Source organism: Candidozyma haemuli (genome assembly GCF_002926055.2).
Source record: "Candidozyma haemuli strain B11899 chromosome Unknown F_2014730914, whole genome shotgun sequence".
Classification (NCBI taxonomy): domain Eukaryota; kingdom Fungi; phylum Ascomycota; class Pichiomycetes; order Serinales; family Metschnikowiaceae; genus Candidozyma; species Candidozyma haemuli.
In genome coordinates, this window is record NW_020289912.1 from 243,097 (window position 1) to 257,518 (window position 14,422).

At 45.0% G+C, this 14,422-nt stretch overlaps 5 protein-coding genes across 5 annotated transcripts; 2 read left to right on the forward strand and 3 right to left on the reverse strand. All coding sequences in view use genetic code 12, as the record gives it.

The window, feature by feature from the left end:
* Positions 1-103: 103 nt before the first annotated feature.
* CXQ85_003800 (uncharacterized protein) lies at positions 104-2,029 on the reverse strand (the record flags this gene model as incomplete). Its single annotated transcript, XM_025487434.1, has 1 exon — positions 104-2,029. One exon carries the CDS (start codon positions 2,027-2,029, stop codon positions 104-106), a length of 1,926 nt encoding a protein of 641 aa, XP_025344450.1.
* Positions 2,030-3,445: 1,416 nt separating this feature from the next.
* Positions 3,446-4,741, forward strand: CXQ85_003801 (uncharacterized protein; the record flags this gene model as incomplete). The annotated part of the gene is made up of 1 exon (XM_025487435.1): positions 3,446-4,741. One exon carries the CDS (start codon positions 3,446-3,448, stop codon positions 4,739-4,741), a length of 1,296 nt encoding a protein of 431 aa, XP_025344451.1.
* Positions 4,742-4,796: 55 nt separating this feature from the next.
* On the reverse strand, positions 4,797-5,945 carry CXQ85_003802 (putative cysteine synthase; the record flags this gene model as incomplete). The annotated part of the gene is made up of 1 exon (XM_025487436.1): positions 4,797-5,945. One exon carries the CDS (start codon positions 5,943-5,945, stop codon positions 4,797-4,799), a length of 1,149 nt encoding a protein of 382 aa, XP_025344452.1.
* Positions 5,946-7,248: 1,303 nt separating this feature from the next.
* CXQ85_003803 (uncharacterized protein) lies at positions 7,249-11,889 on the forward strand (the record flags this gene model as incomplete). The annotated part of the gene is made up of 3 exons (XM_025487437.1): positions 7,249-8,694; positions 9,097-10,373; positions 10,605-11,889. The coding sequence occupies 3 exons, from the start codon at positions 7,249-7,251 to the stop codon at positions 11,887-11,889; spliced, it is 4,008 nt and encodes a 1,335-aa protein (XP_025344453.1).
* Positions 11,890-12,230: 341 nt separating this feature from the next.
* NBN1 (histone acetyltransferase) lies at positions 12,231-14,305 on the reverse strand (the record flags this gene model as incomplete). The annotated part of the gene is made up of 2 exons (XM_025487438.1): positions 12,231-12,484; positions 13,642-14,305. The coding sequence occupies 2 exons, from the start codon at positions 14,303-14,305 to the stop codon at positions 12,231-12,233; spliced, it is 918 nt and encodes a 305-aa protein (XP_025344454.1).
* Between the last annotated feature and the right edge of the window lie 117 nt (positions 14,306-14,422).

Below are 14,422 nucleotides of genomic sequence, written 5' to 3' on the forward strand. Positions count from 1 at the left end.
GTTGGTTCCCAACTCTTATTTATTACCGCAGCAGGCTTGCGGCATGTATAAAAAGAAAAAAATAAGATTCATCACAATTAGTTCAACGTAGCATCATAAATGTTCAAATGGATATGGGTTCTTCAATCGGTAAGCGTGAGTCCCAGAAATATGGTCTGTCATATGGTGAAAAGTCACATTTCAATTTGAGAACATATCCCTCCTGGCTGTTCCCTTCTCCAACGAGCTTGTTATCTTTGTTAAAGATCTTAGCTTCTTTCAAGTCTATAGTGAAGGTGTCAAATCCACGAAACACGCAAGGGCAGCCCTCTAAGTAGTACACCTTCTCCATCTTAATCTTGTCACCTTGGATAGTCTCGGCAAATAAGGTACCGTAACCAGGCGAGATCACTGTCCTAAAAAGCGTTTTGATCTTCTTAGGTTTCGCAACGAAGTCTGTGAGGAGACCTAACTCCCCTACTATATGTATTTGGCTGCCTGTAGAGAACAGGAACTTGAGCCATTTTTGAAGTATGACTTCATGAACCAGAGACGGTTGGATATAATCAAAATTGATCTCACATGATACAGGCCCTGGTTCTATACTGGCTTGGACGACGGGAGGAGTGTCGTCCGACTCGACCAGATCTGAGCGGTCTTCGATCTCCATAGAACTGTTTGACAGTATAGATCCTCTTTTTGCTCGATTTACCTTCTTCATATTAGCACCAGTAGCATACGTACTTCCGGCTTCATTTTCAGATTTGGTTTCCATTTCAGTGCTTTTGGTGTCGCTTTGAGTTTCTGTTTCAGCAGTAGCGACTGGAGCATCTCTTTTCTTTGCGACAAAGCTTGAGCCGTCGTCAACGTCATTGAGACTGACAAAGTCTGGTAATGGCTCTGATACTCTCACAGGAGGTGGAGTAGAAGCAGGCCTTACATTGACAACTCTTGATGGAACAGGCCCTGTCTTAGGTGAACCTTGATTAGTGTTTGGTTCTGCTTGTCCACTGCTTTCCTGATCAGTGCTTGAGGGGGATACAACGTTGCTTTCCTTCTCTACGTTCCTCTTTTTAAGCAACGGTCCCGCTTCATGACTTTCAGGCTCCTCACTGTCGCTGAAAGAACGGTGATCTATAATCCTAGGTCTTTTTCCATGAACATTACTTTGACTGCTCGTGGGCGAGAGACTTCGACTGCTTGGACTTCTTTGAACATTAATTTGACCCACCTGGTTACTAGTAGATGGATGCTTGTTACCCTGTTTACCCTTCTTACCTTGTTTACCTTGCTTACCTTGTTTTGGGTGTGGTTTGGGGTTTTGGGGCTGGTTTTGTGGCTTTGGCCCTTTTGAAACCTTTTGAGCCTTTGGAGGGTTGGGAACATTTGGACCTTTATATCCTTTGGGCCCCTTGGGTCCGTTGAATCCATTATTCAGTGGGTGAATAGCAGGTCCTTTTGGACCATTAAACCCGTTATTCAGCGGGTGATTAGCAGGTCCTTTTGGACCATTAAACCCGTTATTCAGTGGATGATTAGCAGGTCCTTTTGGTCCATTGAACCCGTTATTCAGTGGATGATTAGCAGGTCCTTTTGGTCCATTGAACCCGTTATTCAGCGGATGATTAGCAGGTCCTTTTGGTCCATTGAACCCGTTATTCAGCGGATGATTAGCAGGACCCTTGGGGCCGTTGAAACCATTGTTCAGCGGACGATTAGCAGGTCCATCGGATACATACTGCTGGTTGTTCGGATTATTCAAGTTGTTCGGTCTGTTCAGGTTAGGGTGCTTAGGGCGGTTAGGGTGGTTGTTCTGGTTGGGATGGTGACCATTGGCTTGGGTATTTCTGGGTAAGTTAGCATGCTTCTTCTGCTGGTTCCTAGGCTGGTGGTTCAGCCGAGGTTGCCAGTTGGGATTGAAATTCCGTGGAACGTGGCTCGGGCCGGTCGGCTCGGGCTCATCATCGTTGGAATATCCCATAAGCATTCTGCTAAGCTTTGAGTTGGATTCTTCTGGTCTGTTCTGTTGTTTCTTGGTTTTCGCTGGCATGGTTTGTTGATTTGGGTATCAGGATGCCAATGTTGGGATGGAATTGCCGTAAGACGGTAGTTAGTAGAAGAGAGTTAGAGAATATTTATAGAGAAAATGATGGATGTAAGAAAAAGTGGTTGTAGAGGAGCTCATCCCTGGGCGGAATTCTTCTCCTTAAGTAGGGAAAGACTGCGACAAATGTCGCCTGACTGGGATCAGGGGAAGCCCAATTGGGAAGAGGAGAAGGCAGTCAAAATTTTGACTCTGGAGTAGAAGGGTCCTTTTAAGGTGGCCAAAATGGACATGCTTGGTCTTTTGTATTTTTGTTTAGGCCCGGGACTGAGTGTTTTGACTGACCTTGTAACGACATTTTTGCAACCACTGCAAGAGCCGAGGATCCTCATATGGGGAGAGGTTGCTACTGGAACATTGCTGGGGAATAGCAATAAGCAAGAAAAACCAAAAAAGAAGGTTTCTATGGAAATCTGTGAAATGCATTGGGTAGCTGTTTTGCGCTTTTTTTGTCACCCTGTTTCAGCCCCTGTTCTAGGTGAATCTATTCATTGTGGGGTACTATTGTAAGGCACCACAGAATTGGCTGAGCTTATATAACCTGAGACATCCAGGCTTTAAATATGCCAGAGGAAGTGGTTTTAAGTGGTTTAAAAGTGTTTTGTGAGTGGATGAGAAAGAACTAAAGAGTTTTTTTAAACATCAACAATGGTGGTTTTCTTGTCCTGGTCCATGCATCACCTGAGGCCCAACGGTGCCATTAAAGTTCCAAAAAAGTTGGTTTGAGCGACCTTAATGGGCTCCACTGGCCTCAATTACGTACATATACACCAAAAAAACCAGCCATATAACGTTCCCTGGACACTTCTTCACCGTGGACTTAGCACATTGAAAAGTCCGAGCCGAGAAGCTGCCAAGCCATCGAAACATCGACAAAATCGAAAAAAATTTTCAACTCCACCACAAACCAAAAACATCAGCCTAAACCAAATCCATCAAACTCCTCCCCTTTTTCTTCACCATCTCTACTCGTAAAACTTCCTCTTTCGGAGCGTTCCAACAGTGAGGGGCCCAACAAGCACCAAAGAACCGAGCTAAAAAACCACCCACACAAAATCACGAAAAACCAAAAAGACCAAAATTCCCCAAATCCTCACATCTCTCTCCACCTCCTCTACCAACTCTCCATCGTCCACAGTTCGTAATACCACTGTCTTGTTTGGATCCCCAGACCAATGTTACATCGAGTACATACCGGACGATACATCTCACCAAAAAAACCACCCTCACAACCCTCAACCATAACACTCGGATCAAGCACACTTTTGTAAGGAATCCAGGCCTGATTTTCCAAAAGCTGTTGAAGTTGAACCTATAAGTTTTCACCTGCTTCTTTTTTTTTTCACTTGAATTTCAAGGACCATGGAATCGGTCCAGGTACAGCACGCAGAAGCTTACGGCCCGCAGTCCTATCCACCATATTTCCACAACTTGAAGGCAGCGTCCAACAGTCCATTGCATATCGCCAGCGAATGGGGCGACGAGCCAGATGAGCTGCCGCTGAAACTGAAGGTTTCGGCCACGATGGTGGAAACGCCGTCGAAGAGGGTCCAGGCAGTGCACCTTCTTACTCCAGGCAAGTCCAATAGCTCTCCAGCGCATGGAACGACGAATCTCAAGTTTGGGCTTTCTACGGCCGATCTGGCGGCTCCATCACCGCCTCCAGTGACGAAAGTGGGCAAAACAGTACAGCCTGTGGATGTGCTTTGGGCCATGCTTAATGATATCGTGGGTAAGGATAAGATGGCCAAGTTTGGCCAGTATACGTTAAGGTTGTTGTTGTTTCATCTGAAAAATACCCAGCAATGGCTCAGCGACGAGATGGTCAATATCAAACTGATCAACCGTACTTACGCCAATACTGAACGGATCATGGACTTGGTGATGAACTTCTTACAGAACCCACAAGGCTTTGCTAGAGTGCTAATAATTCTCATCTGCTCCGTGTTCAACCTGCGCTTCGAAGCAGTGGTGCCTGCCTTGGGTATCTACAGACAGTTTCTCCGTTTTGGAAAATCGCCCTTTCGCATACGTAACTTGTACGGCAAGTTTCGAGAACTGGTTGACTGGAGCTCGTCCAAATGGCACTTCAGCCCCAAACTATTTCTGAACGCCACGTTGGGTGAACTCATATCGCTATACTACTCTGTCAATGACGAGTCTATTCTAATGTCTAAACTTGGGCTCTTAAAGAACCCTACCGTCAAGAGCTTTGTCTCTCGCCACGAGTCCTACGCCTGGTACTGTGAGTCGTGGTTTGCGCTTTACAATGCATACAGCAACCTCCAGCATTTACGGCAACAAGAGATGGATGTGAAGATCCAGATCCAGGTGAAGAAGCGTGCTCGTGCTATTTCCAAGCAGCTTCTAGGCGGCGGGTCCGTACACAATCCTATACCCAGCTTATCCAGCTCTAATCTAGACGATGACTCCAAGGATACCATTGCACTCAAGGAAATCATGTTTAAAAAGACGAACGCACACATTGATATTTATAAGACGCTCTCTGACATTGTGTTCAATTCATACACAGTGTGGGGCATGGCACTTCACTTCGACACCGTCCAGATCTGGATGGGCATCAGTGCATCGTTCCTCAGTTCCGTCAAATTGTACAGAGAAAAGAAGAAGGAGTTGGTGAGCAACCGTAAGACCTGAGCTCGTGGCGCTGCCAGGTTATGACTTACATACATTAAATGCCGAAATTCTGTAATTATGCGAGCACCTCTTCAAGAGTGATTGTAGATGGAACCTCAGCAGCCAGTTTCCAGAACTTCAGGAGGTGCCTGGCTCCTGAGTCACAGGCAACGACGACAATATTATGGCCAGGGCCGAGTTCCTGGGCTGTTTTAACCGCTGCAACACAGTTCACCGCTGCTGACAGTCCCCAGAAATACCCATCGTTAACACATAGGTACTTGGCCATTTTCACCGCCTGGTCATCAGTCACCCTGATAGCATTGTCTATGTTTTGTTCTCCCTGCTTGAAGTTCCACGTTAGTCTGTTCAAGCCAATGCCCTCCACCATGGTATCCACCTGGTGCCGTCTTCTTTTACCTTCCCTCTCCACAGTATCGTACATGACACCAAAGTTAACTCTATTCGCAAGACCCGACCCTTGAGGGTCTGCGAGCACCACACGAACCAGCGGCAGCTTGCTTTTGAGGTATTTGGAGACTCCCAGAATGGTACCTCCAGTACCTGAGCCAGTAACAAAGGCATCGATGTTCTGGTCCATCTGAGTCCAGATTTCTGGGCCAGTAGTGGCGTAATGCACCCTCCAATTGAAATCATTCTCAAACTGGTCAGCAAAAATAGCGTTTCTTTCGTTCCCCTCGTCTTCATTGATTCTGGCAGCACCGTTCCGAGCAGCATTAGTATACTGGTTAGGATCAACTATAGGCGCCGGCTTGACAGGCTCCAATTCAGCACCCAAGGATTTCAAAAGCTGCATCTTTTCAGGCGACGTATCGTCAGGAAGACAAATATGAGCCGTATATCCCAAAGCATTAGCCAACACCGTAAACGAGATACCAGTAGATCCAGAAGTACCCTCAAAGATAACATCTCCATGATGAGGTCTCAAGCGTCCGAGTCTTTCGTTCTCCCTAATAACTGCAAGCGCCACTCTATCCTTGGCCAGGCCAGCCGGGTTCATAAGCTCGAGTTTGGCATAGATTTTGCACCCAGTAACACGCAGAAGCGACTCGATCTCCACCATCGGAGTGTTACCAATAAGCGAAGCTACTCCACGTGTCTTTGGTCGAAGAAGTTCATTCTTGGGTCGGTTTTGCCATACTGTGAACGCTGCAAACGCCGCAGACGCGGCCAACACGCCGTACAGCCAGTCTTTCCACGACATGGGGTTGGTGATGAGATGCGCAGTGGGTGAGATGGAGGTATGTAGGAGAACATCAATGGGTGCAAAATGGATGGAGGTGGGGGAGGGGCAACCAAGTGGGAATGGAAATTGATATGGAAAATTGGGGTGGTGGGTGGAGGTTTTTTCTTTGTTTTGCCTTTGTTTTGTCTTTTTTTTTTCTAGGAGAATTTAGGGAAGGGTGGACTGTCAGGGCATGTTCGTAGGGATGGTAGCTAGGTGTGGAGTAGGAAGAGCATTGACATGAAAAGTAGAACAGCTTCAGAAGTTTCTGGGGTTATTTTACTACTGATGAGTTGTGTTTATTGTCACCATACGTTTTGTTTCTGATGTTTCTGGACCAGGATAGGTGGATGCGGGCACTATATGTGCTCTACGACACTGTTTGCACCCATTTTTAGGCCTAGGAGAGGACATAAACGATCCTTTTATTAAGGCTAAATAGCTTAATGAGAGCGGCTAGAGGCTAATTATAGACTCAAAATAGCGAATTACCATCTTCCTTGTGTATTATGTGTACCGCTGGCCCTCCATAAGTGGGTTATGGTCAAGTAGAGGTAGTAGAAATGCAGACTTCGAAAAGTGACTAGTCCATATTAAGATCAACGAAGGCGTTTGACTTCTGAGGTTGGCCTTCTTACCAGGAGTTGTGCCAGATCTCATGCTTCACTTGACCGTAATCAAGACGAGTGTGCCAGGGAACCAAATCTACGTATCCATCAAGAACATGATGGTTTCGTTATAGCAAAAAAGACTTCAAATGAGCATCAACTAGGGATTATGACACCTTGAAGCCCGCAAGCTTCCCTTCGAATTACTTAAAAGTTGAAGAAACAGCCGTTCCTGATTAACGCACAGTGTACTGTTATATGTCTATTACATAACCCTCTTTAAACTGTGGACCACCTGGCGCCGCGAGGGTCAATGGATAATGCCGCTTATCAATAGTAATGTGACATATAACTTCCGAAGAATTGGCGTCTATGCATATGTCGCTTCTTGTCAAAAGATGCGCTCGAGGGCGCCAAGGACTGAACTGGTGAGTTGGAGAAGTAAAAACTAGTCCACAATGAACGCCATGGCCAGTATGTTTGGTTCAGCAGACATACCAATGGATTCTGCGATCCAGCTTTAAAAAACTGAGTGATACCTCTCGGGTGGGAGACAGGGGATAGCCGTTGTACAGAAATCCGCTGAAATATGACTTACACAGTTTGTGACTTATAAATTGTTTTGCTTTGGATGGGCTACCGTCTGGCGATTATAGTGAATCCTACAGCTAACGATGACTGGGCTTTCTGGGGAGGTGTTGTATTCTTCGGGCGGCAGTGGTTGTACTTTTCATGACTCTATCCGCAATCCATTGGTTGACCCCAATGGTAACTTCCCTAATCCATGTTTTTTGGCATCAGTGGTCTTGGTCTCCCATGAAGTCATTGCCGTTATTATGTTTTACCAAATCGTTATGGTGACATTAAACAACAAGCATGGCCCTTATAGAGTTAAGTACTCGTTTGGAAACGCGTTTTCAGTAAGAAGTGTTGGGATGTTTCAATTCATTCGGGTGTCTTTAGCTTTCCTTCAAGCCTCAATTCTAGCTGGACTAGCCATTGAAGTTAAGTTACGAGAAAAGGCTACCACTGTGGTCACTACGACCGCCATAGCGTTACTGGCCTTCATTTTCACTTTGGCGGTGCCGCTACACATATTGGAAGTTACTCGCACAGTCGTTGGCCATGGCTCTCTTTTGGCTTATTGGTTGCTTTCAGCTTTATCTTTTCTCGTGGTAACTACTAACGATATCTTCTCTTCAAGTAAAGTATTTGCAAGCCACACCGACAACGCTGCTTTGGCAATTACATGGACTATAGAAATTGTCTTAACACTCACCTCAACTGTCCTTTTCGTGACAGAACGGTACTATTACTTCCCATCAAAAGAACTCTTCGAGTATTATTCGTTGAATGAATGGGACGTTTCTTCCACTAAAAACTTAGCTGAAGTGCTTTCTTTCAGTTGGGTGGTGCCTGTTATGAAACAAATTCGAAGCTCTGGAGAAGCTACCATACAGCTTATTCCAAACTTAGTGCCTAGTCTTACTAGTGTTGTGGTGAAGGAAAGATTTGAAGATGCTTGGTTCAAGCAAGCTGGAAGAACCTCGAAAGACAACAAGAAACCGGCTAATGTTTACCCCCTCCTCCAGTCCAAGACAAAACCTTCTTTACTCTTGATTCTCCTTCAGCTACACTGGTTACAAATGGTCAAAGGAGTTCTGTTTATGATAGGTGACATCATGCTCTCTATTGCTAGCCCTTTCTTTATTCGGGCGTTTATTCAGTTCTTTACGCAGCATGTTGATGGCAACGACTCTAAGCTGGGTCCACCACTTATTATAGGTATAGCGCTAAGCATTTCCATTTTTAGTGTCACTATGGTTCAGCCTATTTTGAGGAATCAAGCTTCATTAACTTTCTGCAATATCAAGGTTGGAATCCAGTCAGCTCTCACGACTGCAATTTACGAAAAGTCCATTAAACTATCGAATGCTGCACGATCCGAAAAGACAATTGGTGAAATAACTAACCATGTCTCCCTTGATATCACTATGATTTCTGGATGCCTAGAGCTGATAGCGTCTTTATTCACCGTTCCATTACGTTTGGTATTATCCATAATAGCTCTTCATAAGCTTCTTGGGAACTTCATGTGGGTTGGAATTGCTGTCATTCTCGTAATGTCTCCATTATCTTCATCCATGAGTGTTTCAATTTCTGGCCTCTTTAAGAGCCAAATGCAACACCGAGACGAAAGACTCAAACTAATGTCTGAAATACTCTCCTCAATTAAATCGATTAAACTATATGCGTGGGAAGGACCGTTTTTGGATAGACTTGACGTCATACGAAATGAAAAGGAGCTAGAGTGCCAGAAGAGGATAGGAGTAACTCTAGCCATTAGTCAATTGATATGGGAGAGTATTCCTGACTGGATCTCATATGCTGTATTTGCAACGTTCGGCATCTACAGTAAAAGGATCCTCTCACCAGATCTTGTGTTTTCGTCATACAATTTATTTGGTCAACTTCTTTAGCCAATCATTAGGATTCCTTTTTTGTTCATTCAATTTCGCCAGATGCAACTTGTATTCGACAGATTAACAAGCTTTCTTTGTATGGAAGAGATCGTTTCTAACCTGCGTCAGTTAAGCACAACACCACGAAAAGGTCAAGTGATATTAGACAACGCTACTTTCTGTTGGAAACAAGATGATGCTGTTCAACCAAGTAGCGAAGTAAAGTATGCTTTGAAGAACGTAAACTTCGAAGCTCGCAAAGGGGACTTGATTTGCATTGTTGGTAAAGTGGGCTCTGGAAAAAGCACATTATTGAAGTCTATCATGGGAGAGCTTTACCTTTCAATCAAGAGTGGGTACTTCAATGTGCAAGGAAGTCTAGCTTATTGCTCACAAGATGCATGGATCATTAACTCAAGCATACGTGAAAATATCTTATTTGGCAAGCGATATGAAAAGCATTTCTATGACAGAACGTTAGAAGCGTGTCAGTTGCAAGAAGATCTCAAGGCTCTTTCAAATGGAGATAACACTGTTGTAGGAGACAAAGGAGTATCGCTTTCTGGAGGCCAGAAGGCCCGAGTCTCTCTTGCTCGTGCTATCTACGCCAGAGCTGATATATACTTATTGGATGATGTCCTATCAACAGCTGATGCTTTTGTGGGGAAGAAAATAATCGACCATGTTTTGGCCCCTGGAGGTTTACTCAGGTCGAGGACGGTTATACTTGCAACCAACTCTTCAAGAGCTCTCTCAAAAGCAACGACTATTTATTACATGAGCAAGGGAGAGATAATCGATCATGGAACGTATGGCTGGCTCTTGGAAGAGTTGAAGGACTTTCATGAAATGCTTTCTGATGATGATATTAGGGAGGCAGGAGAGGAACCGAAGCATCTGAAATGTGATCCAGTTCACGAAAGTCTTAAACTTAGTACCGTGGTCAGCAGAGAGACTATTGGAAGTGCATCAAAGGCACCATTTGCAGTGGATGACACGAACCTTGATGGTTCAACACCTCATAATATCCCAGAAACAAAGCAGAAAGGGCAAGTGAAAAAAGAGGTTCTCCTTGAATATCTTAAAGCTTGTCGCTTACCATTTATTTTCCTTTGGGCTTTGTTCATCTTTCTTGCAATTATAACAGGGATTTATCGTACTGCCTTATTGAAGGAGTGGTCTCAGAAAAACTTGGAAAACGGACGAAACGTCCAAGTTTCTTTCTACTTGATCATTTACGCTGTTTCTGGATTAGGGTTTACCGGCTTGAGGCTCGCTGGAACCTACCTTCTTCGGGCTTTCTGTGCCTTAAATGGAGCAAAAACTATTCATGACAAGTTATCCAGAAGTGTGGTTTACTCCCCTATGTCATTCTTTGATACAACCCCAATGGGAAGAATACTAAGTCGGTTTTCGGGAGCCATAGCTAGTCTGGATAGTCAAGTGCTTCCATGTTTTGCAAACCTTTTTGAGTTCTCCTTACTGACAGCCATACAACTTGCTACAATAGTGGTTGCCTTACCTGTAATGCTAGTCATCATTTTAGTACTCTCCGTTCTATTTTCAAGTTACAGACTGTGGTACATTCAAGCATCGAGAGAGTTGAAGAGACTCAGGGCTACCTTAAACAGTCCTTTGATATCCCACTTCCATGAATCAATTGGTGGTTCCGAGACCATTAGGGCCTATGATGAGGTTGAAAGGTTCGAGTTTTTGAGCAGAAAGTTGATTGACAATATAGCAAAGGTGGATATTATCACCCAGAATGTCAATAACTGGTTATCCTTGAGACTTCTGTCGATATCTGCTGCTGTTATATTGGCATGCAGCTTGTTGTGTCTTTCGACCTTATTATCAGAAAGACCACTTTCCCCTGGGATGGTAGGTTTTCTTTTATCATACGCCATATCTTCAACTCTGATGCTTGACATGATTATTAAGTTTTCGGCCGAATCTGAAGTCAAATTGGTTTCCATTGAAAGACTACTTGAATATTCAAATTTGCCCCAAGAAGCCCCAGCTATCATTGAAGACAATCGGCCATCAGAAAGTTGGCCCTCAAAAGGGTCCATCGATATCAAGAATTACTCCACTGGCTATAGAGATGACCTCCCTGCCGCTTTAAAGAATATCAACCTTCGCTTTGAACCCAGTGAGAAGATCGGGATCGTCGGCAGAACTGGAGCTGGTAAGTCATCACTTGCGCTAGCTCTCTTCAGAATAATCGAAGCCAGAAATGGCCTGATTGCGATTGATGGATCCAGTATAGACAAAATGGGCCTTTTCGATTTGAGACGAAGACTTAACATTATTCCACAAGATACTTGTGCATTCAGAGGTTCAGTGAGAGAAAACTTGGATCCTTTTGGAGACTATAGTGACAAGGAGTTATGGAGAGTCTTGGAGTTGGCTCATTTAAAGTCGTACGTTGAGACCTTAGGTGCTACCAGCAAGTCCACTCCAGATCCTAATAACAGTGGGCAATCTAGCGCTCTTGATGCTGGAATCCAAGAAGGCGGTTCCAATCTCTCATCAGGCGAGAGACAGCTTCTTTGTCTAGTTCGAGCTCTCTTGAGTCCCTCAAATGTACTTGTGCTAGACGAAGCTACTGCTTCTGTGGATGCTGCAACGGATAGGATCATTCAGCAGACTATACGGAAGGAGTTCAAACATAAGACGATCATCACAATTGCACATCGTTTGGGTACTATAATGGATAGTGATAAGATAGTTGTTGTTGGAGATGGACAAGTGAAGGAGTTTGGTCCACCAAAAACTCTACTTAATGACAGTTCAAGCGAGTTTTATGCCTTGTGTAAGGAGGCAGGGCTTGTATCAAATAAGGCGGAATAATGGATTGGTATATGGAGATAACTCGGTTAGTGAGTTGAAATGCATATTCATACATAGTATCTGCTTGCTGAGTGAAGTCAACTTCAAACCTGAAGTCTAGGCAACACTATTTTTTTTTTTTATAAATTTAGTAGAACAATACAAAACATTAATTAGGTAATTTGAGCTACGGTGGATAAATATAACATTCGTTCCAATTATAGGCCACATTCTGAATGTATAGCCCGCTCGTCACCACTCGACAGAATTACCGCATGAAACTTGCCTACAACTGTGATTCTAGACCGTAAGTTAAATTGTAAAGGTCAATTGACTATTCACGCGATCGACTAGCGATCTACTTAAAGCATCATGTTACCGACAAGGGCAGCAACGGCAAGCACACCGCCAACGGTCTGGCCAGAGGCAGCACCAGAAGACTTCTTGGAAGAGCTGGCCTTGGAAGAGCTGGCCTTGGAGGAGCTAGCCTTGGAGCTGGTCTTAGAGCTGGCCTTAGAGCTGGACTTGGCAACAGCGGAGGAAGAACCAGAGGCAGAGCTGGAGGCAGAGCTGGAGGCAGCAGAAACAGATGCGACGATGGCAGCAGCGGCGAAAACTTGGGAGTACAACATTGTTATTGAAGGATTGATTGATAGAAGGTAATGATGAAAGGAAAAAGCTCACTTTGGAGGGAATTGGACAATGTATTTATACCCAATTCTCGTCGGGGATACACAGCCCTGGACCACGTCCCTCTCCGCAGACAACGCAAAGCTTAATTAAGCAACCACCTGGCGAATGGGCAGTGTGTGCAATGGAAAGCTATTTTTTGCAGCCAGGAGGCCGCACTGTCTCCAAGCGCACATGGCCTGCTGCGCAAACGCATAAAGCCTGTCAAAAAACGCGCGGTGACACCTGTTTACGGACCAGCCACAGAATTAGGCCACAACGGTTACACCAAAAGCCCCCTATACCATATTAAGCACGTCAAGGCGCAGCCCGGGAGCCCTTTCCCAACTCACGCCTGTCGCTTCAGTAGTGAATTGCCTCACGCAATCTGCCGCCTCAGGGTGATTTTTCGGTTGACGTAATTTTTTTAATAACACAGTTTGACAAGTAGCTGGTTTTGGGTTTCCTTTCTCGTCTTGAGACAACCAAAAAAAGCATCTCTGAAGCGTCTCTTGGCAGGGAAATATACCACCGAATTGGATTTCCATCAAGCACCGCGAAACCTTGTCAATAAACTTCAGCCTTTGTTAAAATGTGTTTGCGAAGGTCGGACTTAGCCTCATTTGCGCTTTCCCAAATTGTATTATCCGGCAACACCCTTGTCGCTTCAATCCTGCGGTTCCACGAGTGTTTTGATGAAGCTGGATCTGTCTTTCACCAGTAACACGCTGCGCCCGCCTGAAACTCCCAGAGGCGGTGCGTACTAAAAATTGATCACTTCGCCCCAGAAACTTGTATAGCTAAGGGAGTAAGAGCATTTGGCGTTGATGCAAAAACGCTAGTAAGTGTGGAATTCCAATCCCTGTTGCTCGTCTGAGAGTAGCTATTGGGCGTAGCTGAAAAGCCACAATCCTTGAACAATATTATGGGCGTGGGCATGCATAGCCTGGAAATCCCGAGAAGCGTTATCAACACTCAGCCGCTACTTCTTTCTCTTCTTCCTCTTTTCCATCTTAGGCGCACAATCAGGACAATACCAAATGTCGTCATCCTTGGGCGGGCTTGTAATTCCCACACATGACCAGTGGAACCACTCATATTTACAGTCGTCGTTATCACAACCAATCATCTCGCCAAAGGATATGCGCTGGCAGAAACAGTACAAGTTGTTATCGGCATCTTCGCCTGAAGCACCTGATGGAGCCCTGGGGCCAAGTGCATTATGATGCGCTCTGGAGCTAACCTCTGGGGTACTTTCGTCCAGTCTGCCGTCATCAAGGTCCTCAGATTTGAGTCTTTTGTAGCGCCTCATTACCGAGTATGATCTCTTCTTCTTCACTGGGTCTGGAGTATCGCGAGGAGTGGCCGATGCCGTTTCCTCAACAGAGTCTTCAAGAGCATCTTCGTCAACAGGTGCAAGTAGATCGTCACGTTCAAGTTTCTGGATATCGACTTCGAAGTTGAACATATGCTTAGACACAAGGAACAAGGCAGTATTGGCTAGAAGAATCTTCTCCTTCTGTATACTTTGCATTTGCTTCATCTCCTCCTCTACCTTCTGGTTGAGTTGCACCTCTTTAGGGTGCTTAGTAAGCGTGCCATTAGCACGTATGAACTTATGGAGCTGGGAGTCCTTGCTTTGGTAGCGACGTCTGGCTTCCGCTAGTTGTTGATCCTTGGCCTTGATTTCATCAAAGAGATGCTTGACCTCAAGCGGTAGATTCAGGAGGTCCTGCGTGTACTTGTCCAAGACCGCTGTTGTATCCATACTGTGTGTATTCAGATGGATGACGGTGATGTATCGATATGTTTGTTTGTCGTGTGCGCACCAGGAGATCAAGGCTGGGGGTAGGAACTTGCCAAGGCTGAAACACCAATAAATTCT